Source organism: Chaetodon trifascialis, chromosome 2 (genome assembly GCF_039877785.1).
Source record: "Chaetodon trifascialis isolate fChaTrf1 chromosome 2, fChaTrf1.hap1, whole genome shotgun sequence".
NCBI lineage: Eukaryota > Metazoa > Chordata > Actinopteri > Chaetodontiformes > Chaetodontidae > Chaetodon > Chaetodon trifascialis.
In genome coordinates, this window is record NC_092057.1 from 8,801,703 (window position 1) to 8,829,109 (window position 27,407).

The 27,407-nt window shown below is 47.8% G+C and overlaps 2 protein-coding genes across 4 annotated transcripts; one reads left to right on the top strand and one right to left on the bottom strand.

Annotated features, from left to right (window-relative positions):
• The first annotated feature begins 420 nt into the window (after nt 1-420).
• Nucleotides 421-15,415, top strand: LOC139350100 (calpain-2 catalytic subunit-like). 2 transcript variants are annotated; one of them, XM_070991217.1, is made up of 21 exons: nt 421-772; nt 4,499-4,568; nt 6,351-6,472; nt 7,070-7,203; nt 8,149-8,317; nt 8,653-8,736; nt 9,026-9,111; nt 10,325-10,399; nt 10,487-10,647; nt 10,842-11,011; nt 11,494-11,505; nt 11,604-11,815; nt 12,409-12,445; nt 12,825-12,890; nt 12,968-13,025; nt 13,109-13,173; nt 13,408-13,476; nt 13,612-13,690; nt 14,040-14,156; nt 14,434-14,492; nt 14,916-15,415. In XM_070991217.1, exons 1-21 carry the CDS (start codon nt 536-538, stop codon nt 14,937-14,939), a joined length of 2,106 nt encoding a protein of 701 aa, XP_070847318.1. In that variant the 5' UTR covers nt 421-535; the 3' UTR covers nt 14,940-15,415. The 2 variants fall into 2 exon arrangements, with proteins under 2 accessions (XP_070847318.1, XP_070847309.1); XM_070991208.1 differs by lacking the exons at nt 14,434-14,492; nt 14,916-15,415 and having other exon boundaries at nt 14,040-14,414.
• aars2 (alanyl-tRNA synthetase 2, mitochondrial (putative)) lies at nt 15,409-27,351 on the bottom strand. 2 transcript variants are annotated; one of them, XM_070991188.1, is made up of 22 exons: nt 26,997-27,349; nt 26,350-26,538; nt 26,121-26,266; nt 25,611-25,802; nt 25,318-25,462; nt 25,043-25,188; nt 24,845-24,953; nt 24,610-24,648; nt 23,356-23,470; nt 22,509-22,636; nt 22,095-22,233; nt 21,255-21,424; nt 21,049-21,162; nt 19,299-19,439; nt 18,663-18,800; nt 18,469-18,572; nt 18,068-18,176; nt 17,395-17,520; nt 17,194-17,304; nt 16,388-16,471; nt 16,105-16,218; nt 15,409-16,021 (listed from the first exon to the last, which is right to left on the bottom strand). In XM_070991188.1, exons 1-22 carry the CDS (start codon nt 27,228-27,230, stop codon nt 15,854-15,856), a joined length of 2,961 nt encoding a protein of 986 aa, XP_070847289.1. In that variant the 5' UTR covers nt 27,231-27,349; the 3' UTR covers nt 15,409-15,853. The 2 variants fall into 2 exon arrangements, with proteins under 2 accessions (XP_070847289.1, XP_070847297.1); XM_070991196.1 differs by lacking the exons at nt 24,610-24,648; nt 24,845-24,953; nt 25,043-25,188 and having other exon boundaries at nt 26,997-27,351.
• Between the last annotated feature and the right edge of the window lie 56 nt (nt 27,352-27,407).

Consider the following 27,407-nt stretch of genomic DNA (forward strand, 5'->3'; position numbering starts at 1 on the left):
GCGTGCGTGCGTGCGTGTGTGTGTGTGTGTGTGTGTGTGTGTGTGTGTAGGGGTGGAGACACTGACGAAGGTTAAAAGAATGAAACTTTTCTCTTGGAGCCAACAGGAACTCCTTCATATTTCAAGTTGACAAATTTCACAGGATCAGACCGGAAGTCAAACATGCATCCTTCATAATAAAAACACAGACAGTTGTCGTGTTGCTGCTTGTTCAGCCGGACAGACGGGAGTGTGGGACAGGAGGAGCTGATCACAGAATGTCTGTCAACTCCGTTTCATACTTCTCTCAACAGTATCTTTCCAAAATCAAACCTCGCCAAGCGACGACAATAACACTCTTATTTTGAAGGTCCAGGTCGGAAGTTTTAGCCGTCAATCTGTCTTGTTTGACCCATTGTGTTTAGTCCCAACAGAGGGGACACTCCCTTCCTGGCATCACACACCTGTAGCCTCAAAACACGTCGGGTCCTCCAAAACATTCCAGGAAACCTCCAGATCGTCCAAGCTCTCTGTTCCAGGCTCCAGACGCAGCAGCATGTCGGGCATCGCGGCCACCCTGCAGCACCGCCGGGAGAAGGACCGGGGCATCGGGACCAACTGCCAGGCTGTGAAGTACCTTAACCAGGACTACGAGACTCTGCGGCAGCGCTGCTTCGAGAGCGGCCGCCTGTTCCAGGACGACACCTTCCCGGCGCTGCCCTCCTCCCTGGGCTTCAACGAACTGGGCCCGAACTCCTACAAGGTCCGGGGGGTGTCCTGGAAGAGACCCACGGTGAGTGAAGGCAAAATCACTCATTATTCTAATGAAGTTCGGTACAGACTGAGAGGAAACAAACGGCGTCGTGCCCTGATGCCAGACCTCGTTAAGAAAACTGGCAATTTTAAAGTTAAGTTTTTAAACCACTTTCCAGATCTTTTATGCGACATTTGTATTCAGTATAATCCACCAAGTAACATGTAATTTCAATAAATCCAGGCTTTTAAAATGGCTCTACTTAACTGAGGTAATTAGTCAAACCGCCTGATTGGCTGATGGTGTTGATGGAACACCGCACAAGACCTGATTTAGAAAAAAGATTCAATTCAATTCAATAGTCCTTTATTAGTCCCGCGAGAAGAAATTCCAATTCACAGCAGCATCAATAAAGTGGGTAGAGTAGTAAAACAAGAGCATGCAAATTAAAAACAAATATATGCAAAAGAGTGGGATAACAAGAAACGTCATCCTGAAAAATTGTAAATACTATTTACAGACTGTTATGTACAGTAACAAGTTGTATTGCACAGATTATTACACTGATTACTAGTCTGACAGCTGCAGGAAGAAAGGACCTACGATACTGCTCCTTTACACACTTTGGATGCAGCATCCTGTCATGGAAACACCTGCAGTCACCTGCTGTCTGTCTGTCTGTCTGTCTGTCTGTCTGTCTGTCTGTCTGTCTGTCTCTCTCTCTCTTGTTATGTGTTGTTGTGAATGAGTGAGGAGGAATTAAAAATGAGTGTTTTGTGAATGGAGTTTGGTGTGAGGCTGTGCAGCTTCCTGCTCAGCCGGCTCTGACTGAAGGCTGCAGATCAGAAACATGGCCATCAGTAAACAGATGATGTTATCGATCAGATGAAGCTGCAGATGAAGTTTCTGCTTCCTGTCACAGCAGATGGTTGTTGTGATAGATGACAGATCATCACATTCCTCTGCAGACGAGCTGCTCAGGTGATTCAGTGTGTTTACTCGGGGACAGTTTGCCCACCTGCACATTCACAGTAAGAGCTGTGGTTACACTGGGTGTCTCCCAGTGCACTGAGTGTTTGAGCTGGGTGGAGCTGACCAGCTGAGTTTAGTATCAGTGGAGCCTGATGAGCGATTCTAACCTGGAAATCAGTTCGTCCTGAAGGAGGCGCTGCAGCAAAGGCGATGGTGACAGTGGAGGTTTAGTCCTGGATTAAAGCTCAGGGAGCCACAAACGATTATTTTGGTCTGAAGATGGTTTAAGGTCACAGTGTCTGTAGAGTCAGTGTTGGTGGTTTGTCCCTTCTGGGCTCCTGTAGAAACATGGTGGACACTTCGGGCCTTTCTACACTGATGAAAACAGAACTGTGAATATTTCATCCAGTAGATCCTCTTCAGTCCTCCGATCCTCTTCAGTCCCCTGATCCTCTTCAGTCCTCCGACCCTCTTCAGTCCCCCGATCCTCTTCAGTCCTCTGACCCTCTTCAGTCCCCCGATCCTCTTCAGTCCTCTGATCCTCTTCAGTCCCCCGATCCTCTTCAGTCTCCTGATCCTGAATCAGAATCAGAAAAAGCTTTATTGCCAAGAACGATTTTACACATACGAGGAATTTGTTTTGGTGAAGTTGGTGCATGACACATATAACAATATAAATATATATACGAAAGTCTGTTTTGTTTTGATTTTTTTTCCAGAAGTACAGTCTGTTTTTTTTGCCGGAAATACACAGCACAGTCTGTTTTTTCAGAGAGAAGTCCAAGCTGAGCGTTAATGTAACGCATGGAGTTATGGAGTGTCAATGTGACAAGATGAGGCAGAGGTGAAGTGTGAAGATGGTCGGGAGGGGTCTTGTTGATAGAGAGGGATCAGCCACAATCTTTCCTGCACTCCTCAGGGTCCTGGAGGCGTACAGGTCCTGAAGAGACGGGAAATTGCAGTCAATCACCTTCTCTGTAGACCTAATGACACGCTGCAGTCTGCCCTTGTCCTTAGCGGTGGTGGCAGCGTACCAGATGGTGATGGAGGAGGTGAGGATGGACTCAATGATGGCTGTGTAGAAGTGCACCATCATTTTTTTTGGTAAATTGAATTTCTTCAGCTGCCGTAGGAAGTACATCCTCTGCTGTGCTTTGTTGACGAGGGAGCTGATGTTCGGCTCCCACTTGAGGTCCTGGGAGATGATAGTTCCCAGGAAGTGGAAAGACTCCACAGTGTCAATAGTGGAGTCACAGAGGGTGATGGGGGCAGGTGAGGCTGAGTTTTTCCTGAAGTCCACAACCATTTCCATTGTCTTTAGAGCGTTGAGCCCTGGGTTGTTCTGGTTGCACCAGGTCACCAGATGGTCAACCTCCCACCTGTAGGCGGACTCGTTGCCATCAGAGATGAGTCCGATGAGGGTGGTGTCGTCTGCAAACTTCAGGAGCTTGACGGACTGGTGACTGGAGGTGCAGCTGTTTGTATACAGGGAGAAGAGCAGAGGAGAAAGAACGCAGCCCTGGGGGGATCCGGTGCTGATGGTCTTTGCATCGGAGACGTGTTTCCCCAGCTTCACGCACTGTTTCCTGTCAGACAGGAAGTCTGTAATCCACCTGCAGGTGGAGTCAGGCGTTGGTGTTAAAGGCATAGCTGAAATCCACAAACAGGATCCTAGCGTCCTAGCGGATCCTGCGGAGTCCAGGTGCTAGAAGATGAAGCGGAGGGCCAAGTTGACTGCATCGTCTACAGACCTGTTGGCTGCAAACTGCAGGGGGTCCTCCAGGAGAGGCTCGGTGATGTCCTTGAGGTGTGACAACACAAGGCGCTCAAAGGACTTCATGACCACAGAGGTCCGGGCGACAGGTCTGAAGTTGTGAAGTCCTATGGTCCTTGGCTTCTTGGGAACAAGGATGATGGTTGATGGACTTGAAGCAGACTGGCATGTGACATGTCTCCAGTGAGGTGTTAAAGATGTCTGTGAACACTGGAGACAGCTGATCAGCGCAGTGCTTCAAGGCGGATGGGGAGACAGAATCTGGTCCAACTGCTTTCCGGGGGTTCTTTCTCCTGAAGCATTTGTTGACGTCCCTCTCATGGATGGAAAGAGTCAGTACTGAGGTGGGTGGGGAGGGGGACGGGGGACCTTTAATGGTGGGCATTGGTGGAGGTGACTGGAGCTGGAGCTGTTGGGAGGTGTCATGGGGGATGGTTGCTGGACTGTCCCTTTGTCTTTCAAAGCGGCAGTCTCTGTCTGCGCAGTGGAGTCGGAAGCCAGCCAGCTGCAGCGCAGGGTCTGGTATTAATCGACAGAGCCACGTCTCGATGAAGCACTAAAAACGCAGATGAAGAAAAGTCCCTGTTTTTCAATTCAATTCGATATTCCTTCAATATTCCTTTATTATCTGCAATGAAACCAGTTTAACCACTTGGAGGTGGCCATTTTGGAATAATGTTGCATTTCCTGCTCTTCCTGTTCTGAAGACAATTTTTATTGTAATTCTGTGAATGTTGCTTCAAACATCTTCAACTTCTTTCAAGCAGCTTCCAAACCTGCATTTTTTTGATCTGCCCTCTTGTTGTTGTTGCTCTTGTTGTTGTTGTTTCTCGTTGTGTTTTTAACAGTGTGATATAAATGAAGCTTTTCTTACTCGCTGACATCACACCTTGACCCAAACTCTAACCCCGTTCACACCAAGTTCACGGACCAATCACAGAGCGTTCAGATGGCATGAACAGGTGTGACCTGCAGCTGGTTCAGTCCATCAGCTGACGTGTGCTTTGTTTTCTGCACAGGAGTTGACCTCCGACCCTGAGTTCATCGTCTCTGGAGCCTCCAGGACCGACATCTGTCAGGGAGCTCTGGGTGAGAACAAAGCTGTCACAGCAGCACATTGTCAGTGAGGCGAAGGCTGAATGCTGCTGCACTTAAAGCAGATGTTCAGGTGTTCCTCTATGCAGACGATGTGCCGCTGTATTCTTCTACCTGCTGAAAACCATGGCAGCCTAAAAGCTCCAAACAAACACGATCATCGTTATCAGTTGTATGTGTTACCTACCGTCACATGTTCATCACATGTTCATCACTGTCCTGTGAAAACCACGTATCTTCAGAACATCAGCTCTTCATAATGAAATAGAACTAGAATGTTTTCAGCTAATGGCACATGAGGCTTTTCTTTCCTCATTGATTTACTGATTGTTTAATTGAAGTAGAAGAACTTTCTCATCCCATAAAGAACATTTTCAAAAACAAAGTTTCTGTTTACTCGTTGAACGAATCAGAGCTCGAACTAATGTGTTGTCTCCATCCTCAGAAATCCTCTTAAATTATTTAAAACACATTAAATCCAGTCTGCTTCACTGTCTCTGCTGCTGTGTTTGTTGGTGTGTAGTGCCTCCTGGAGGTCAGTGGTCCAGGTTTGTGTGTGTGTGTGCGTGTGAGCTGAATGTTAATGTAACGCATAGAGTTATGGAAATGTCAATGTGACAAGTAGTAATCTATAATCAGTAATCTATAACAGGACGAGAAGCTCCATGGAAACCAGAACAGAGTCTTTATTTCACAAACACGTCAGCGTAGGAAAAGCCAGTCACCGTGAGCGCTGCCCATCAGACTGGAAGAACTGGTTCCAGTAACTGAAGCTTTGAATTCAATAACTTTATTTACACAAGTTCAAACAGGTCAGAGTGATTCATATAAGAAGAAGGAACGAACACTCACCTGAGTTCAGCACAGACTGACATCACGACCTTCAGCAGTAATTTAGCCCGAGAGGCTTGTTAAGCTCATTAAGCTTGGACCTGGCAGAAAAACCTGAACAACAGACAGAGAAACACATCAGGACATGAAGCTGTCCTCACCTGACCACCACGAGTCTCACCTACGTCTCACCTGCAGAATGACTCTGATCTGATCAACACAGACTCGCCTGGACGTGAGATCAGGATCCGTCTGTATCACAAACTTGAATAAAGATGATCGATTCACCAAACTTTATTCACTGCACTGACGTGACAGTCGTGACGAGTCAATCTGAACATTAATTCCACTCCGAAGAACTTTTCTTTCAGTCGTTTTAGGTTTTTTAGAACATCGAGCTTTTGAATTGTGTCTGTTTGTGGCTACTGCAGCTCAGCACCGAGAGGTGGTTCCACATTGATCCCGTATTAATGGCCATCATCTCGATTGATTGATTAAGTCTATGAAACGTCTTCAGATGTCTCGATTGTCCAGCAGTCCAGAGCTTCAGTTTGAAGACAAACAGACGATGGATGACGGTGCTCCTGAAGAAATGATTGATTTACTTTCTTTACTTTCTGATTGTTGTAAATTCAACTTTGATTGATTGATGGTGACATCATCAGCTCCAGTGACATCAGCGGTGTGTGTCAGGCAGGTCACTGATTCGTCCATTATCAAAGGGCCGTGCTGCTGTTTATCGCTGCTTGTCGTCAGTTTCCAGGTAGATTTCTTTCATTCTGGTAACGTAGTACTAGAAACTGATGGTGTGTTTAAGGACACTTCAACATCTGACGGTCAGCTGCTAGAAACAGCCATGTTCTGATCGTCTGGGTTTGATTTTTCCAGTTCAGCACCTGTAAGTGGTTGACCTTAAGTCCCACCCTCTTTGTGTCTGTCGTCCAGGTGACTGCTGGCTGCTCGCCGCCATCGCCTCACTGACCCTGAACGAAGATGTTCTGGCTCGAGTTGTCCCGCAGGGACAGAGCTTCAGGGAGGGACAGTACGCCGGCATCTTCCACTTCCAGGTACACAAACACAGTAACAGTACTGACTGAGACGTATGCAAATGCTGCTGTACTGCCCAGGTACTGAGGGACAGGTGTGCTTCCTCTGCAGCTGTCAGTACCTCCACATGTACTCGTAGTACTAATATTACAGTACAAATATCAGTTTTGATGTTGAGCCGCTGATATTTAACTTTGTACTAACAAAAGATATGTCTGTCTGTCTGTCTGTCTGTCTGTCTGTCTGTCTGTCTGTCTGTCTGTCTGTCTGTCTGTCTGTCTGTCTGTCTGTCTGTCTGCCTCTGTCTGTCTGTTTGTCTGTCTGTCTCTCTGTCTGTGTGTCTGTCTGCCTCTGTCTGTCTCTCTGTCCATCTCTCTGTCTGTCTCTCTCTGTCTGTCTCTCTGTCCATCTCTCTGTCTGTCTCTCTCTCATTCTCTCTCTGTCTCTGTCTGTCTGTCTGTCTGTCTCTCTCTCTGTCTCTGCCTGTCTGTCTGTCTGTCTGTCTGTCTGTCTGTCTGTCTGTCTGTCTGTCTGTCTGTCTGTCTCTCTCTCTCTCTCTCTCTCTCTCTCTCTCTCTCTCTCTCTCTCTCTCTCTGTGTCTGTCTCTCTGTCTGTAGTTCTGGCAGTTTGGGGAGTGGGTGGATGTAGTGATCGACGATCGTCTGCCGGTCAAAGATGGAGAGCTGATGTTTGTCCACTCGGCGGAGGGGAGGGAGTTCTGGAGCGCTCTGCTGGAGAAGGCCTATGCCAAGTAAGACCAGACCGAGCCTGGAGATCACAACCCTGACGAACTCTGTCCTTATCAGACATGTCCCTCAGCAGCTGTCCCAGCTCTTAAAGGCTTTTTGGATCCAGCTGAGACTCTTTCGCTTCTTGTTTGGGCGAGGCTTCTAGTTCTGTCACATTCTTGACTCATCCTTCCTGTCTGCTCTCTGGAGGTCTGTCCACAGTTTGTTATCCATGTTTAGGGGGGCTGTGAGGCGTCTTTAGATGCTCCTCTGCAAACGTCTGAGGTTTGTGGTGATGATACAGGAAAATTGTCTTCTTCTGATGTCTTTACATGAGGTTCATATTTGTGTCTTTTCATGCAGCTGCATGTGCAGATGAACAGAGTTCCTGTAAATGATCAGTAAAACCAGGATTTCCTTTTAGTGTTTGTGGAACAAACAAGGAAACAGATCCAGACCTGAAGTGGACGAAGTCTGTGGACGTCTTTTGTCCACGTACTGAGTCAGTGAGCTTTGACATTGTTGCTGCGGTGAAACCGGATTGGTTACTGTGTGTCTGTCCTGTCGGTGTCCCAGTCTGATGAGCTCTGCATGGTGTGCAGGTGATAATAGACATGTGTTCAGGTGTGTTTAGGTGTGCTCAGGTGTGTGTTCCTACATGTCCTCTTCAGCACTCTCTGCATTCTTCACATTTATTTATCTGAGAAGGAGAGTCAGAGTGCCCCGCCCTGCTGCAAACACACACACAAACACACACACACACACACACACACACACACACACACACACACACACACCCCTGCATCTCCTTGTTTTGCTGCTGTTGCCGTGTGTTTGTTGTCTCTTAGGACAGATGTGAGGACTCACCTGAAGCAGGTTTCCCTCCAAACGTCCACTTTCTGTGAACACAGGTGACAAACGTACTTCCTGTTCCGGCCACCGTTAATCCCGCCGTGATGTCACCACAGGTTGAACAGCTCTTATGAGGCTCTGTCTGGAGGGTCGACCACCGAGGGCTTCGAGGACTTCACTGGAGGAATCGCCGAGGTCCACGAGCTGAGCCGACCCGATCCTCACCTGTTCCACATCATCCAGAAGGCTCAGCGCCGCGGCTCACTGATGGGCTGCTCCATCGACGTAAGGCCGCAGGGGTGTTGGGGGGGGTGCAGAGCTCAGTGGATCCCACAAGAGTGACCGACATGTACACCATGAGAGTACTTCATGGTACTACGAGTACACACTAGATGAGTAACGCTACTCATATTTCCAGTTTTTACTGTTTTTAAGGTTTATTCATGTTTTTGGCAGCATAGAAGGACAAGAAGCTTGAGGATGGATGGAGGGACGAAATAAAGTTAAAAGTGAAGACGACATTAAATTTACAGCAGACGGAGTCGCTTTACTGTAAACTCAGACTCTGTTTAAACTGACATGGAGCCTGTTTGAATCATGAATCATCTGTTTGATTTCAGATCACAAGCTCGGCCGACTCAGAGGCAGTCACCCACCAGAAGCTGGTTAAAGGCCACGCCTACTCTGTGACAGGTGCAGCTGAGGTGAGAGGACACACCTTGCCATGGAGCCTTGCCCCCTGCACCAGCCTCCTGTCAGTCTGTCTGAACAGCTGAACCATGCTTCCTGTCTGCACAAGCCTCCCCGCAGCATTACACTATGTTTCTCAGGAGTCTTAGCAGTAGGAGCTGTACACATGCAGCAGTCTATGAAACACTTGTCAGCAGCTGACCTGCACAGGGGTGGGGCTTCAGCGCTCTGTGGGTGAACTGGAGGTGATGGCGCCAGGTGTCAGGTGTAACTCTGTTCTGTTTTGCGTGTGATTGGCTGTAGGTGGAGTACCGTGGCAATATGGAGAAGCTGATCCGGATCAGGAATCCCTGGGGTCAGGTGGAGTGGACTGGAGCCTGGAGTGATGAGTAGGTTGCGGGGTGGGGGGTCATTCTGTACAGGATTTCAGACTGTGAGGCTCCTTCCTGTGGGTGGTGAGGTGTAGGACAGGTGTGTGCACACCTGCAACAGGAAGCTATTTATCGAGTGACAGAGCTGAGAGGAGAAAACACATTGATGCTGTTTGAGTCAAAATCACTTTTTGTAAGTTAAATCTGATGTTTATCCAGAATTAACCTCCAGGAAATAACACACACAGACACAGTATATACGCTGCGTTAAAAAACAACAAACAGGAAGTGATCAGCTGATCTGATCCTCTCTGACATAAACTTACCTGAAATCAGTTCAAAGTCAATATATTTCATGTTTTTCATTAATTTCTGTAAATATCTGCTTATTGTGAATCTGATGCAACAACACGAGTACTTTAATGGTACCATAAGAACAAGAGTACTACATGAATATAGTATATGTAACGTCGTGCTAGTGATGTCTCCTGTTTGGAGTTACCGGAACAGGTATCATGTTAAGACAGCTTGTTTTGTCCTCCGGCCCGTTCCTGCGGTCGTCCTCAGGACACGCTGCAGGCTGAGTGACTGCTGCCTCCTGGTGGTGACTGTGTGGTCACATCCCGGCTGAGGTTCAACAATCCGTCCCTCTGTCCAGGTCTGCAGACTGTCGGGGGGATGTGAGGGAGAGACATGAGGTGACAGGGACAGGTGAACACAGGTGTCGTAAAAACAACAGGAAGTCAGCAGCTGTAGTTCGTCAACTCGCTGCTTGTACGCACAATGACTGCTTCTGGTGCAGCTAACACCTGTTCAGCAGACAAAGCTCTGCGTTGCTCTTCATCCTCATCCTCGCCTGCAGGTGAAAGCAGCAGATTGACAGAAGTCAGTGTAGAGTGTCTTCGCACTGCTGATTCAGCATATGTTTCAAGGATATTCTTAGATAAAATGCAAATAGCAAAAGGGGCTCAAGTTGAAGCCCACAGTAACTCACTGTTAACTTCATGTTTGCATCTTGCAAAGCATTATGGGAACTGTAGTTACAGAACTTAGAGGATGATGATCTCCTAAGCAGAAATGAGACAACGAGACTTGAATGTCTCACGGTTCTGCTGACCACATCCCGGCCCCGTGCTGAAAACCTCTGGGCTTAACGGATTCACCTGAGGGGCCACATGACTCATCTGTCCTGGTTATAAAAGGTGTGTCATCTGATTCTTGTTTCCGACAGCTCGATGGAGTGGCGTCGCATCAGCGATGAGGACAGAGAGCGCCTTAGTCATCGCTCAGAGGATGGAGAGTTCTGGTAAAACTTCACCTCTTCATCTCCAAAGTACCTGACCTTTATCATCAGGTCCCGTGTGTGAGTGGATCCCTCTGCTCTGTCTTCCAGGATGTCTTTCTCTGACTTCCTGCGACATTACTCTCGTCTGGAGATCTGTAACCTGACGCCCGATGCCCTAAGCGATGACGCCATTTCTAAGTGGGCTCTGTCCAAGTTTGACAGCAGCTGGAGGAGAGGATCCACCGCGGGAGGCTGCAGGAACTATCCCAGTGAGTGATCCTGTCAGACAAAGAGCAGGTCCAACACTTTTTTCTGCAACATACCACATGACAGACCGCACGTACTGTCAGCACAGGTTTTTCTCAGCCAATCAGCAGCAGGCTGGCAGCAGGCGGCCGTCGCATCCCCTCCAAGTCTTTCTCAACTCTTGTAAAGATTCTGGTCTATTGTATTCAAACCGCAGACTCGTTTTGGACGAACCCTCAGTTTGTGATCAAGCTGGATGAGGAGGACGATGACCCCGACGATGGAGAGGCTGGCTGCAGCCTGGTGGTTGGTCTGATCCAGAAGAACCGCAGACGCATGAGGAAGATGGGAGAGGACATGCACACAGTGGGATTCGCCATCTATGAGGTGAGAATGATTTTGAAGCTTCCATCTCACAAGATTTTCCTCTGAGACAAATTCTTGAGATCTGACCCCAAAGAGTTGGTTTCGAACCTGTCTCAGTCTCAGACAGTTTGTCTGTCCTGAGACATGTCTTCACCTCTTCATCAGACTCAGAAACAGGATGATGCTGCAGTCCGAGGAGTCTGAGATGGGTAGAGCCTTCGGAAACTCTGATCTGACATCAGTTATATATGTTTTCTCCAGCAGGCAAGACAAGCAGATGTCTTGTAGTGTGATGTTTTCACTTACTGCTTTAAGTCAAATGAAGGAGGCCCCGTCTGGGACACGGTTTCTGAAAAACTACAATGGTTAGTTTGAGCTCCACAGGGTGACTGAGGGAGACAGCGAACACTCCAGATTTAGTTTGTTAGAGTCAGTCGAACCTCTGACGGAGTGACGCTTTGTTACATTGCTCTGAATCTTTGAACCTTCTTTATGTGTTTCAGGTTCCTGATGAGGTACAAAGACGATCACGTTGACCTGCTCAGTGTTTGCTGCTCAACATTTCATTTCTGACGCTGTGACGCATTCGGTCTGATTTCACCTCTCGTGTCAGTTCCGCGGTCAAAGGAACGTCCACCTGAACCGGAACTTCTTTCTGCGTCACGCCTCCGCCGCTCGCTCGGAAACCTTCATCAACCTGCGAGAAGTCTGCAGCCGCTTCTGTCTGCCACCCGGAGAGTATCTGATAATCCCGTCCACCTTTGAGCCACAGAAGAACGGAGACTTCTGCGTCCGAGTCTTCACTGAGAAACAGGCCGACTTTCAGTGAGTTTCATTCAAAGTTGGAGGGTCCAGATCCGGTGGACGAAGCTCAGTCATGACTTTAATATGTCTGAGATTTTGATCACAGCTGCATCTACTGCTCGTTAGAGGAACTAGAGCAGTTTTCTAATGATTCTGGTGCTTTGAGTCTGAGACCTGGTTCAGTTTCATCCTTCACAGTGAGTTTAAACTCCATGAGACGTCAGAGATGGTCTTCTGTCTGTCTGCATGTTTAGTTTTTACAAACATGCTGTTTTTTGTTTTTTTTTAACAATATCTTTATTGAATTTTCAATATATAAAAAGACATACAAGAACAAATAACATCAAGAAGTGTGCAAATGATGCAAAAGTGTACAAACATGTCAGATCAGATATTTTCATGCTATACACACCTGGTTCATACAACAGTACCAACGAAATGAAACACATGGCGGTCAAAGGGCCTTTTCAAAGAAGGCACATAGTCATGAGTCCACAGAAGATACATTATTATACAGTCCAGAGAATAGGGGAAGAACGTGCTGTGTTTTAATAATGAACGTGAATCATGACGTAAATGAGCGTCCGGTCAACAGACTGTGTTTGTCCCTGCAGAGAGCTGGAGGACCCCATCGAGTCCAGAGTGGAGGAGGTGAGACAATGACATCTGATTTGTGAAGGTGTTGTTTGGCCTGATCGGACTGAGTGTGACATGAAGGTGTCTTTGTGTCTTTAAGTTCAGCCTGAGATCACCTCTAGTCTTCTGTGTGTCCTTCATTGTGGTCACAGCAGTATTTAAACATTTCAGCAGATTCACTGTGAAGCAACATTTTGAGTTCAGCTTTGGTCGACTTTGACAGGTGGATTTGCTCTGTTGACCAATAATAAACCGTCCTGACAGGAGCTATCGTAGCTTCATTTTCTCATCAGTAACTCTTTTATGGACAAAATATCTGGCTGCTGTGACATGACTGCTGTGACATCATGGCGTGTCTGAAAGTAAACGTATGGAGGGTGACTTCCTGTTTCAGATGGAGATAGACGAAGATGACGTGGACGATCGGTTCAGAGCTCTGTTCGGGCAGCTGGCTGGAGGGGTGAGCTGCCGCTAACGATAACACGTTTATTTTTACGTCATACATCTGATATCAAACTGAATCCCTCTGTGCTGCAGGACTGTGAGATCTCAGCCTTCGAGCTGAAGAAGATCCTCAACAAAGTGGTGACCAAACGTAAGAATCACACGACCTTCAGACATTGAGCTGAGGCTCACCTGAGGCTCACCTTTGAGCTCTGTGCTGTTTGTCTCCAACAGGATCTGACATCCAGACCAACGGCTTCAGCATCGCAACGTGTCGCAACATGGTCAACCTGCTGGACGTATCCTTCCACCACAGGACACACCTGAGCATGTCTGAGATCAGAGGACGTCCTGTCTTCTAGTGTTGGACTGAACGATGTCAGTGTGTTCATAGGAAAATGAGTCAGAGCAGGTGAGAGCGTAGCACAGTGAAGGCTGCTGGGTAAAAGACTCTTAGTCTGAGGGTCCGGGGGTGGGGGGGGGGTGAGTGTGTGAAGCTGTGTGACCGGCAGACGTCCTGAACTCCCCCGCAGAAAGACGGCAGCGGAAAACTGGGGCTGGTGGAGTTCAAGGTGCTGTGGACCAAAATCGAGAACTACCTGGTGAGTGTCCAGAACGTCATCTCCGGAGGACGCCCTGTGATTCATGAGCGAGTCATGTGACCTGTCGTCATGTGACCGGTGGTCGTCATGGGACCTGTTGTCATGTGACCTGTCTTTGTCTCTGCTGTGTGACAGAATATTTACCGTGAGAAGGACGTGGATAATTCAGGGACGATGAGCTCCACAGAGATGAGGATGGCCGTGGAGAAAGCTGGTAACACACACGCATAGTTTTCATATTTATCATTCAGACTTTTAGGTTTTTAAACTTTCCTCTTATTATCTGTTAGTTCAAGTTTAACGTTGAATTTGTTTCATACACTTTCAGTATGTGCAGAGGTATTTATTGTTAGTAATACACTGTAGTACTATAATCCTATATATAGTGTAGTAAGAATGAGTCGTACAGTTCAAAATGAATCATGGTCTTCAGCCCCATAATAAGCTTCAGGTCTTCTTGGTCTTCAGGTACGTCTCAACTGTAAACTATAAATTTACTTTGGAGCAGGTAACTGACCTCTTACGCCAGTCCTCAGTAAAAACTGGGTTTCTGTGTGTTTCAGGTTTCAGTCTGAACAACCCACTCCATCAGGTCCTGGTGGCTCGTTACAGTGGACCGGATCTCACCGTCGACTTTGACAACTTTGTGGGCTGTTTGGTTCGTCTGGAGACCATGTTCAGTGAGTCCTCACAGTCCTCACAGTCCTCACAGACCCCAGAGTCCTCACAGTCCTCAGAGACCCCTGAGTCCTCACAGACCTCACAGTCCTCACAGACCCCAGAGTCCTCATAGATCTCACTGATCACCACATCTTCAGAATCAGAACCAGTGTCAGAACTGGCTTTGTTGCCACCTACAAAAAATCTGAGTCTTGTTTGATGATGGTGATGATGTGGTTGTGATGAAGGTGAAGGTGAAGACGATGATGATGTGATGAAGGTGTTTCCTCTCCACAGACACCTTCAACACGTTGGACAAAGACGGCACCGGAACCATGAAGCTTGGATTTCTGGAGGTACAAAGCTTCACTGTCACAAACGGTTCAGCTGTTTGGTTGTTATTTTTAATTCAGTTTGGTTACCGGCATCTTAAACAGACCCAACATAGACCAGAATCCAAAGTGGTCTCTGGTTTCTGTGCCTTTGTGGTTCTTTTGCCTGTTGAAGATCTGCTGAGTCAGATTCAGGTCAGGTCTGCAGGTAGGACCGATTAGCTGAGAGTCCGGATCCGATCAGTGACAGGGCGGAGGTTTTTAGAGCCCATTTAAACCTGAACCTCCTCTGGAGCAGGTCAGCTGTGCAGCATCAGTTACCATGGAGACCAAACCGGGTTAGAACAGACTGCTTCAGGTTGAGGTCTCAGCGAACTCTGACCCACTAATCTTTGTGGACTTCATATCAGATGTGATTTAACGTGATCTGTTCTGGTTTTCCTACAGTGGCTGAACATGTCCCTCCTCTGAAGATCCAGATCCAGATCCAGATCCAGGTCACAGCAAACAGCTGGAGCTGAAATATTTACATTTAGTTTGTTTATTGTGTTAAACTGTAAGTTTGTGTGATGAGATCATCAGACGGTGTTCATGTTCAGCAGGTGACACTTGATTGATCAGGTGTGATCGGTGTCAGCGGTCAACAGGTGATTGATCAGGTGTGATTGGTATCAGTGGTCAGCAGATGAACGTGTTCTGCTGTGAAGATGTTTTAAATCAGCTGTTTAATCGGCTCGTCCATCCACAGCATGTCCTTGTGGATGCTGATTACACCTGCTCCATAGAGGTGGGACTGACTGATATCATCACCATGTTCTGATTGGTCCAGGTGACTCTTCTGTCTGTTTAAATGTGGTCTTCACTGGGACTCACACCTGATGTCTCCACAAGAAACTTTACTCTCAAACTGTTCATGAACAACGTGATAATAAAGAGAAGTCGGACTTAGCCGTCATGTTTTTATTTCTTTCATGTTCACATTTATTAAATGTCACCATTTTAACACCTGACTCTGTCGTCCAATGAAAAAGCGGGGCTTTCACTCACCTCTACCTGTAGCATGGTCCTCTCTGCTGCCATGTTAGAGGATGCAGCATCATTTTAACGTTTTAAATGTGGACAAAATATTAGAAACACCTCAATTCAGCTGCAGCCTCATTAGACCAATAGAGAGAGAGCAAGGAAGCCCTGCCCACCAGTCAGGCCACACCCCTCTCTACCAAACAGACATCTCATTGGTTCACACTTTCAAGTGGTCCCATATGTCCCAACCCCACACTTCCTGTCCAAACAGGAAGCAGTTCCTCAGCGGTGCAGGTACCTGACCCCTCAGCAGCCAGAAGCCACCAGAAAGATGCTTTGATGTCATCTCTCGGTTTATGACATCATCGCTGTGTTTTTTGGTGAGCAAAGTCCTCTGCCCACCTCAGAGCCTCAGTGATGTCACTGCTGCTTCCTGTTCCCTTGGCAACCAGTGCGGAGCCCCCAGCGCTCCCCCCGAGATGACAACACACTGCCACTGCCCAGTCAGAGGCCAGCAGGGATGGTGAATCCTGAGGAGGGAGAGGACAGCCAATCAGATCCTTCAGACAAGGTACCGCCCACCCATGACATCAGAGAGTTGTGTCATCATTACCTTGGGAACCTGACAGGCACACAGAACCTTCCCAGAATTCCTGTGGTGAGCGAGCAGCATCACATGACTGCGAGGAGCTGCAGCACTCAGCTGATTCACCGTCTTCATTAAAACCTGACAGGAAACAGCAGGACAGGTGTGAGCACAGGTGTGCGTGTCCTCGGACGATGTCGCAGTGATGTCATTAGAGGACAGGTGTCTGTTCACACTGGAGGGGTGTGGTTAGATGGACGTGGTTCTAATAATGCGGGTGCATCATGAAAAATGTAGTTACGGGCCTTACCGACAGAGAGTCTGTCTCCACCAGGTCCACCAGCAGATCCTTCCCGCTATTCCTCTCCAGCAGAGCCTGAGCTCTCACTGCGGCCTGTGCAAAGCATGATGGGAAAACACATGGTCAGAGCAGCCGCACAGAAACCAACCAGAGGGTCTGTCCGCTCGCTCATTCCTCACGTGACGTGTTCCCACACAACAATGAAATCACGTACAATAGAACGTTTCACAGAAGAGCAGCTGAGCGTCAGAGACAGAAGGTCCAATTTCAAGGCTGAAGGCACCTGTTCAGCTTCCTGCTCAGGTGGTTAGAGCAGCGTCTGAAGGCTGTTTGTTCCAGAACTTCCAGTTTAACACTCAGTCACAAAGACCAACAGCTGTTCAACACCATTGATTCAGACATCATGATCAATCATATCAAACGCTGCTTGAGGTCCAACAGGACAGAACTGAGAGCTTCTTCCATCAGAATTTAGTCTGATGGATTCAGTCAGATCAGTTTCAGAGCTGTTTGTTCGGACTGAAAGTCATCCTAATGTTATTTTCTTTAAGAGAAGAGTTCATTTACTCTGAAACCATCTTCACAAAATCTCTCTGATGAATGAAGGCTGAAGTCAGTTCATCACTGTCTGGTTGGTTGGTTTCTTAGTGAAGGTTTTACAGCAGCTGCTTTAAACTCATCTGTGAAGACTCCTGTTTACAGAGATGAATTTCTAACCTTCAGGACCTGAAACTCTGTCAAACAGCTGCTTTGAAATGCTGCAGGTTCAGCTGACTGCAGTATGTCAGGTGTGTGTCAGGTGTGTGTGTGCTCACCTCTCTGGTTTCCAGTTTCCTGACGGTGGTGTTGCTGCTCCTCTGCAGAGCTTTGAGTCTACTCTGCAGCTCTCTGCGCTGCCACTGAGGGATGGGGGTGTTATCCACGGCCTGGCAGACACAGCAGAGGGTCAAAAAGCAGCCATGCACCACCCATCTTACATGTCAGGGGCTGCAGTGCATCATGGGTTGCGTACGTACGTCAGAGAGGACTCCGACCTCCTTGGCGAGACGCAGGGCGGAGTCAATGCTGAGGGGGGCGGAGCCTGTGAGCCTAGCTGACAGAGAGTCCACATCCTGAGACAACACCTGACCCGCCTCCAGAGCCTGAAGGACCACACCAAGAACAACAACAACAAAGAAACAAACAATATCAATGAACAGTGACGAGGCAAACTGTGATGATGAAGAACACCTCTGAACTCTATGCTAAGGACGAAGACGTGTGAAGAGACTGCAGCTCATTTAATCAACGCAGTCTCAGGGACAAACGAGGACATCGTCCCAAGAAACTCAGAGGATGGACAAGTTAAACTGTCTCAGCCACTGAAAGCTGCTCCTTCGTCAACGACGGTGGGTTTCTTTTTGATGGATCTGTGCTAATGTTTCCCTCTGCTTCCAGCCGTTGTGCTAAGCTTGGCTAACCAGGCACACACACACACACACACACACACACACACACACACACACACACACACACACACACACACACACACACACACACACACACACACACACACACACACACACACACACACACACACACACACACACACACACACACACACACACACACACACACACACACACACACGAGACTGATGTCCATGTGACACACATGGCGTTGCAGTGAAGCCGTTGTGTTTGGACTGACCCGCGTTGCTTCCCGTCCTGTCACTGCGACGATGCGACTGATTCCTTTCACCATCTGTCTCTCGGAAACAATCACCAGGTGCTCGATGGCTCCGGTCTGCAGCAGGTGGCTGAACACAGAAACTCCGTGTCACTTCACACGTTTAAACATGGCATCACCACACACACTGCTTCAGGACACGGCAAAAACCACAACAGCATGCGCTCAGACGTGGAGACGCTGCAGAGTCGTCTTCAGTGGTTGACGTGTTAGAGGCATCTCTCACACTCATACCACGTCTGTACGTTACATATGAAGCAACAGCCACTTAGCTTAGCTTAGCTTAGCTTAGCTTAGCTGAGCTTAGCAGTCGTGACACAGGTGAACAGGTGAGGACATGAGCAGGTATGTTTCAGTCTCACGTTCCACAGCAGAGCTCCACAGATGTCTGTCTGCCTGCCTGATCGTCTAACAGGTCAGAGACTGCCACCGCCACTGCCACCACCCGAACAGGGTCTGGATACACCTGCAGACAGACAGGAAGACAGACAGTCAGTACACCTGGAGACAGACAGACAGACAGTACACCTGCAGACAGACAGGCAGACAGACACACCTCGTCCACTGTCCTCAGTCCTTCGATGCACCTGGCTGTCTCCAGAGGAAGCTCCTGGCTGTGGACCATCTGATTGGCTGAGATGATATCATTGACACACCTCTCTACCTGCTGCAGCTGGGAGATGCTCAATGAACCCTGACAACGACAAATCAAACACAGATGTCAACAGGTGACAGTGTTCCTGATCATGTGATCGAGAGCAGCAGGTGACAGAATCAGACCAGCACTTCCTGTCTACACGATCATGTTGATCAATATCCAATCATCAATACCCAGTAAAACAACAGGTGAGCAGATACAAAGGAACTCCTGATTTCATGCCCCCTGACTCACATCAACATCAATCATCATCATCATCATCATCATCCCTGACCAATTCAGATTAACCCCTGAGCTCGTCTGATTGGTTACTGGTGATTCTCTGATGACGACTTTAAAAATGTTCCACGCTGAGTATAAAAACCATCGAAATAGTAAACATTTGACATAATGTATGTTTGTACATTAGTAATTAATTTTACACATTAAAACGAACAATTTGACATTATTTTGGTAATAAATTAGTTTAAGAATCAAAGAATCTGAGGAGCTCCCATCGCTGCAGGTCACTGAGCTGCGGGGTAGTCGTCTTACCTTCACACTGAAGTCGAAGCGGAGACGATCAGCTGACACGTGAGATCCTCTCTGCTGAACTGAAGGACCCAAAACGTCCCTCAGAGCAAAGTTCAGGATGTGAGTGGCCGTATGGTTCATCATGCAGGACAACCTGTGGACCTGAGGGACAACAGGAGAAACAATGAGTCACAGTTCAGACCGTCCTGATCGCCTTCCTGCTCTCCAGAGGATGACCTCTCAAGTTCAGTGATGCAATGAGCTTTCCTATAGCGCCACCTTCAGGACAAACTGTGTGGTTCCACAGCCGGTCCAGGCCTCAAGCCTGCTTCAATCAAAGAGGTCCAGGCTGAAACTGTCCAACAACAATCACGCCATCAAGACAAAATGACGTTCCACTCAACTTTTCCATCTGATGAAACGAAGAAACGAGTCTGTTTGAGTCTGAGCTGCAGCCTATTCACTGAACGTCACCATGGACGATAGAGACATCACAGGCCTCCATCCTGGACCAGGTCTGTTTGTATGGATGACCTCCTTCCATCTGTCCACTGCCTGCACGAGTATTAGGCAGGTGAGTATCTTCACCTTATTGTCATTTTCATGCATGTTTTCCAACTCCAACCCATATTAACTTGAATGCTGATTGAATTTAAGCATTATCAGGTGATGTATGTTTGTGTAATGGGGGGTCGGGGCCTAAAGTGATTAACACCCTATCACTGTGTGCATGATTATTAAAAAGTCAAAAATTGTGAAAAGCCTTTCAGAGGGATGCAGTAGAAGTAGCTGAGGTACTGAGGCGTGATCACCGAACAAACATTTAGCTACAAACTAAACGACAGGGTCACAAGAAGAAGATTGAAACTAATTAACAGCTAATGACTTGAGAAGAATGAAACGTGAAGCTACCAGGAACCCATTAATCTCCAGTGCTGCCATATTCCAGAAATGTACCCTACCTGGAGTGTCCAGGGTACAAGGTGCTCGGTACTCAGAGACGTGGCCCAGGTAAGGACGGCTGAAACACCACCACCACTGAACAACACTCAAGACTGCACCCAGAGACATCTGAAGACAGATTTTTCAAAGGTTTTCTGGACGGATGAAATGAGAGTGACTCTTGACAGACCAACTAACTCCCAAACCTACTGCCAATTTTTGGGAGATACTTTCTTCAAGCAGTGGTTCAGAAAAAAGTCTACATCATCCAAGAAGGCCATGATACAACGCTCCATCACATGGATCCAGATACTCCTCTGCGTGGCCACCCAGCAAAGGCCTCAAAGATGACAGAACAATGACACGACCCCTTCCTCGCCTGACCTAAACCCTGCTGAGAACTTGTGGGACTTGTGGGAGGCTGTGGTTGCTGCTGCACAAAAAGTTGATCATGGACAGATCAAGGACCTGACAGAGTCCATGGATGGAAGGTTCAGGATCTGTTGGTCACTGGATATTATTATATAATATATGATGTATATCACAAGTGTTTATTTGTATATTTTGACTTGTTTATGTGTAATTCTTAATTTAATAAACGAAAATAAACATTTAGTTGCCTAATACTTGTGCACACATAGATATTCTCCCGAGAAAGCCAAAAACTAATTTTCTCTTTGTTAAATTCTCTGGTTTGAGGTTTATTAACATTCTGGGTTGACTGACTGTAAAACGAATACTCAGGAATACAACTCACCTTGACTTAATGTCCACCTGTAAACAACCAGCTTCTGATAAACCTACATGTGTTTCTGTGTTTGGTGGTTACCTGGTCCAGATGTAGTTGGACCTGGTCTCCAATCCTGAGGCTGTCGGCTGTAGTCACCTCATGGACTACGTATCCACCGGCCAGGATCACGGCCTCCACAGGATACAGGACATCCTACAAGACAGAGAACACACCTGCAGTCAGAACTCCCCTGGACACACAAAAGGGAATCTTTCCATGCGTTCCCCTCTGGGCGCTCAGCTCACCTGCAGTCCATCTCGGGTGAAGTAGCCCCGGTCATGTGACTGCCCCCCTTGCTCAGGGTAGAAGGAGGTTTGATCCAGGATGACACCACAGCGCTGACCCTCAGTGACCTCTGACACCAGTGTCTGACCGTCATACAGGGCCAGGACAGTCGCACGGCATGCTGGGAACACTTGGAGGAAAACAATAACAATTACCTCTGTGAACTGGACAGGTGAGACATACCAGGTCAGGTATGAGCTGCAGTTCCTGTAACGCCCACTAGATGCTGCTGTGATCAAACTCTGACTGAAGTTAAAGAGAACCCTTCAACTTCCCCAACCAACACAAAGTTTTGTTGATAAATGTTCACAGAACTAGATTCAGACATTTTTCAGCACTTTGTGTTCAAGTACAAAAGTTCACCACCTCCAGACGCTCAACAGAACATTGTCACAAACTGGATATATTCACCAGAACCTGAAACCTCCTGAAACACGGCAGCACACAGTCCACTTCATCTTTGATTCATGGAACTTTTTCTTCACCATCGATCTTTAAACTCCCAACATTGCCAAAATATCTGGTCTCCAAAACATCTACCTGCCAGTTAGACCACCTGCCTGCTTGTTTAAAGTCTGTGTGCCTTCTCTGACATCACCAGTGACACACCACTGACGCACTAGTGAGTACACCAGTGACACACGTGTCTCAGTCAGACATGTTGGTGCGTTTGTCCTCAGCTCAGAAATGGTAGATGTCTCACTTGAGAGCTGTGTTACTATAAAGGAAAGGACTGTTGTTCTGTCTTCAGTGTGTGACCAAGACAGGTGTTACCTGTCCAGGTAGGACTCAGGTTGTACCGTATCTGTCCTGATCCAGTTTGTACTGGTATTTGAGGCGGTCGTCAGTGTGAGGAACAGCAAGACGCTCCAGCTCTGCCAGGCTGAGGATGTCCAACATCACCTGAGACTGAACACCTGCCCGCTGATCAGACGTCACCTGAGAGAGATAAAGACAGGTGTGACATCACCAGTACACAGCCCCTTCACAATAAAGTGAAACCCTGCAGTTACATCATAACAACATGACATTAACTACAAACTTATTTAGGTTTCCTTACACGACAAACACGACAGAGCAGTTAAATCTGTACACGTTAATCTGACATCACAACATCCAACAAATGATCCGTAAAACCAGGTGCATTGTGGGATGATACGTCTCCACACAGAGACCATATTTCCATATGAAAACAGATCAGACTGAAGCACCACCTTGTGGTTCTCTGCGATCAGGCGGTCCAGCTCCTGACGGTCCACCTGGACTCCTTTCTCCTCCAGCATCAGGTCTACCAGGTCCAGAGGGAAACCCAGGTCCCTGTGAAGAGACCAGGCCACTGAGGCTGAAACAGACACACACAGGTCACATGTGAAAAGGACACCATCAGTCCTCCAACAGTGCTCTGAGGAGGTGCACTCAGAGCTCGACGTGTTCGCTCATTTCCACCAACAAGACAAAAAAACCCCATCCTGACGTCATTTCAGTCTCAAAATAGTGACTCAGCATCTTAAAGCTTCACATTGGCGTAAACAGGCTTCCATAGCAGGAAGACACAGCCGAAAGATGCACAATGTAGAGTAAACTCAGCTTCTTTCATGTCAAACTACGCGTCTTAATACTCTACTCACACAGTACATGTCAGTACACTGAAGAGTTTTTGTTCACTGGGACGGTTCCTTCGTTTAGGACACGTCTTAATGACTGATGATGGACAGCTGAAAGTCTGAATCACGCTGAGCTTCATGAAGCATCTTTATATAACAGGAAAGGAGTGCGTGAAGCTGAAATATTGACAGAAGTTGAAGTGGCATTTTAAATTAAAAAACTAAAAGGAGTTTAAGCTTCAGTTTCAGATTAAAAGGTACTTTTCCCGTTTCTTAAAGTCAGGTATCTTTAAACTTTACAGACTCACCCACTGTAAAAAGAACCAAATCATAAACCAACTCCATCCACTGAGGAAGCTCATGAGGAGAGGCTGAAAGCTGCACGCACATTAAGTAAAGTGGACCTTGTGAGTCCAGGTGGATGATGGCAGTTGTAGTAGCTCAGTGAGGAACTGACCTGGGAAGACTCCGTGTTTGTATTCCTTTCTGCTGAGCGTCCGGTGGATCAGCCTGCTGCCCTGCTGCAGAGACGACAGGAAGTGAGCCTCGTTCTCGTTGATGACGTCCATGATCTGAAAGAATTCCATAACTTCCTGTTAGGTGAATCTGTCCAAGGACATTGATCAAAAGCAGCTGGTCTCACTTTTCATTTCAAGAATATAAAACATGCAACAATCCTTCACAAACGTGACGTAAAACAAGCATTTATTTAAGTCCAATATGTGTCTCCTGATGGACGTCAGTCCAGTCTTCTCTCTCTTTTAGCTCGTGTTTTGGTCTCCACCTCCTGGGGGACATATCTGCTCTTTAGCTGCTAAATGCTAAATGCCCACCAGCTGGTCTCTGAGTCTGTCTGCTGTTTGCTGCTCAGCAAGAAGGGAACTGAGGCGTTTTAATGCTTTTATTGTGAAAATGACATTATGAGAGCGAAGAGAGTCAACAAGACAGGAAATGAACCAAAAAAGCCAAAACCAAGCGGTAAAGAGGCTAAGGACTGACATACGAGCTGAAGTGGAAGATTGTCAAGGACTGAAGGACCTGAAGGTAAAATACTGAAAAAAGTTAAAATGACATCAAAATAAAAGAGCTAAAAGGAGTCAAAGTCAATTCGGAGATGGTCCAGAGATGAAATTCTTCTATTATGATCTGAGTCAGTGAGACAACTTGAGGCTTCGCCTGCAGAAATACATTTTCATCACCTGAAGATCACGAATGAGACGCTCGAGACACGAGTCAAAGATTTAAGAAAAGAGGACATAAACAGAAGACGACGTCCACTGTAAAAGTCCCACCGGAGAATAGTCACTGGTCCAAAGACAGAGGAAACAGCATCACTGGGACATAATGAGACAAGACAGTTCTTCAGCGACGCGCCACCACCATCAGCTTCAGAAGAGCCCCCAACCCTTAATGACGCACTCGTTAAGAGTTACCTGTCTCCTGTGAAACGTCACACCTGGCTGAGCATCACTGCCAGCCTGTCCATAAAAGGCCTTACTGGCTGAAACATGTGGGTGTGTTCTTCCCTGTACTTTATATCAAAGCTGTGCATTATGAAGGCGTTTTAATTCATCACCTTCTCGAGTGTCTCAGACTTCTAAAGTACAAATTTACTGACTGTAAGAAAAGAGGAAAGTATCTGAGAGAAATTTCAGAAAACTGTCTTCATCGTTCAACCTGGAAGTGATTCTCAGCGAGAGGACAAACTCACCCTGTCTGCCTCCCTGTGGAGCTCCGGATACACGTCGCCCTGCCAACACATCGACACATCAATCAATCAATCAATCAGGGTCTGCTGTCCAGGTGTTGAAGCAAAGCCTCAACACAGCCGTGATAACATACAGAAACACGTTCTATGACTTCATGTTCTAACGTTTGTTTTTCAGTTGTTCTGGTCTGTTTTTAACCTCCAGCTGGTCAAAGGCCTTCTGGGAAATGTATTTTACCAGTGTGTGGGTGACAGTGGGGACCAGGCTGGCCAGCGCTCCCTGAGGAGCCTGAAGGACCTCGACACAGAACCGAACGGCCCGCCGCAAAATCCTCCTCAACACCAGCCTGATACACAACAAATAAACAAACAACAACATAAACTATGTCATACACTCATCAACCGAGTTCTGACAGCTTATTGGTCGACCACTCACTCTGCTCCTGACATGCCCGGATGAACTCCGTCTGCGATGCAGACTGACAAAGTGCGGACGTGGTCCGCCACCACCCGGTATGCCATGTCCAACTTCCCCTCATCTGCTGCCCCCGTCCTGCCACCGTAAGACCTCACCCCTGACCTCTGTGGGCAGACACATTGCCATGACAACAGTAAGCTGTCAATCAAACCTTGCATAACCTGGCAACATGGACAACAACACACTGTGGTCTAATGCGCAGGTGTGGAGGTGAACCTGGTGTGGAGGTGTACCTGGTGGATGGCATGGAGCAGCGGGCTGAACAGGTCGGTGTCGTAGTTTGATCTTTTACCCTGCAGGACGCTGACCAGTCTCTCCAGTCCCATCCCAGTGTCCACACTGAACTGGGGCAGTGGCTGCAGACTGTGGTCCACCTCCCTAACACACACACACACTCACACACATTATTATCATATTTTTAACTGGGAGCTGACCAATTAAACAGGCAGACTGGTTCAGTGTGAACAGAAGTGGATCGATGTGTTCTGAGCTGTTCTTCCTGTCTGGTCCAGGTGAGTGTCTAAACCTGTGGTACTGCATGAAGACCAGGTTCCAGATCTCCACCACGTCTGGACTGTCAGCATTCACAAGTGTCGTGGCGTCTCGTCCTCCCACGTGGTCATAGTGGATCTCAGTGCAGGGGCCACAGGGGCCCGAGTCCCCCATTTCCCAGAAGTTCTCCTTCAGGCCGAACGGAAGGAGGCGACCAGGAGGAACCCTGAGTGGGAGACTAACCGTCAGCTTCCAAAATCACATGAACAACACTGACTCCAAAAGACCCAATCATAAGCCAATCAGAGTGTGATCAGCTGATCTGATCCGCTCTGACACAAACTGACCTGAAATCAGCTCAAAATCAATATATTTAATGTTCTTCCCCATCAGCTTCATTGATTTCTGTAAATATCTGCTTATTGTGAATCTGATGCAGCAACACATTTCACAGACTGGGAAAGATGCGAAACGCTCCACATGTGGGACAGGTTTAAATCCCACCTGGAGACCAGAAATCCAGACCAGCTGAACTAGGACCTACCCGATGTCTAACCAGATCTGTCGAGTCTCTTCATCAGCTGGTAAACCTGAGGCAGCGTCTCCGGCAAAATAAGACACGTACAGTCTGTCTACAGGCAACCCATAATGCTCTGTGAGGAGGCTCCACGCCATGCAGCACGCCTCCTCCTGTGCACACAGACAGAAGTCCAGGGTTGTGATGTTGAACAGAGTAAACAGGAAGTGAGCCGTCGGAGTCGTCCCCCCCTCACCTTGAAGTAGTCTCCAAACGACCAGTTTCCCAGCATCTCAAAGAAGGTGTGGTGGTACACGTCTCGGCCCACGTCCTCCAGGTCGTTGTGTTTGCCGCCAGCTCGGACACACTTCTGACTGTTGACCACTCGTCGGTATGAGGACATCTCACTGCGAGGGTCCACGGTCCCCAGAAGGATGGGCTTAAACTGAAACCAGGGTCCAGAGTCCAGTCAGTGGACTGTAAAGGCTTTTTAATATTCAGTGACTGAGAGATGAAAAATACTAATAAAACAACGAGGATTCAATCCAAACGTCATCAAACGTCAGAGTCAGTCGGCCGGAAAAAAAACTGAGGCTCAACATCTGGATGAGAGCAGATTCAAAGAGCAAGCAGCTGCACATTTATGTCAGTGAATATTTCGACTGAGTCTAAGGCTGGTCTGAGGTCAGCTGAACACACTGCACAGAGAACCCTGAGGAGGCTCACAGACACTGAAACTGATTCAGGACCGAAGTTTGACTTCGATCAAACTTCTTCTACAAACAGACCAGGTGAGTCCAGATTCACGAGCGCCCATGCGACTGTTTTCAAATCGTTAGCTAACAATGCTAATGAGTCTTAGCTGTGCTGGAGCAGGACAGACCAGACCGGGTGAAAACTGACCTGATTCATGCCGGCGTTGACGAACAGCAGGCTGGGGTCTCCTCTCGGCCGGACCGGGGAGGACGGGACCAGCCGGTGTCCGTGTTTCTGCCGGAAAAAGTCCAAGAAGGTACTACGGACCCGTGCAGCGGGCATCTCCGGAGGACAGCCACTGCAGGAGCGAGCTGAGTGGACAGCGAGGCGGCACGGCGGCCCGCTGACCGGCCGGAGCCTGCGGCGAAGCAGCCTGAACATCGGGACCACAGACACCGATCAAACCCCGACAGGACCGGGCTGCACCTGGACCACCGTGACCCTCGCTGGAAGGGCGGCTTGTTATTTTGCGCATGCACGCTGTGAGTCTCCTTCTTTGTGGAATGTGACGTTTAGCCAGTGGAGATTTACCGCCACCTGCCGGTCCACCTGCGAGTC

Coding starts and splice junctions, on each gene's coding strand:
- aars2 (XM_070991188.1), bottom strand. CDS start 27,230: ATGTTCAGGCTGCTTCGCCGCAGGCTCCGGCCGGTCAGCGGGCCGCCG. Junction 16,219..16,387: donor TGGAGACAGACTCTCTGTCG/GTAAGGCCCGTA, acceptor GTTTCCTGTCAG/GTTTTAATGAAGACGGTGAA. Junction 16,022..16,104: donor GTGCCTGTCAGGTTCCCAAG/GTAATGATGACA, acceptor CTCCCTCCTCAG/GATTCACCATCCCTGCTGGC.
- LOC139350100 (XM_070991208.1), top strand. CDS start 536: ATGTCGGGCATCGCGGCCACCCTGCAGCACCGCCGGGAGAAGGACCGG. Junction 8,737..9,025: donor CTGTGACAGGTGCAGCTGAG/GTGAGAGGACAC, acceptor GATTGGCTGTAG/GTGGAGTACCGTGGCAATAT. Junction 12,891..12,967: donor TCGGGCAGCTGGCTGGAGGG/GTGAGCTGCCGC, acceptor TCTGTGCTGCAG/GACTGTGAGATCTCAGCCTT.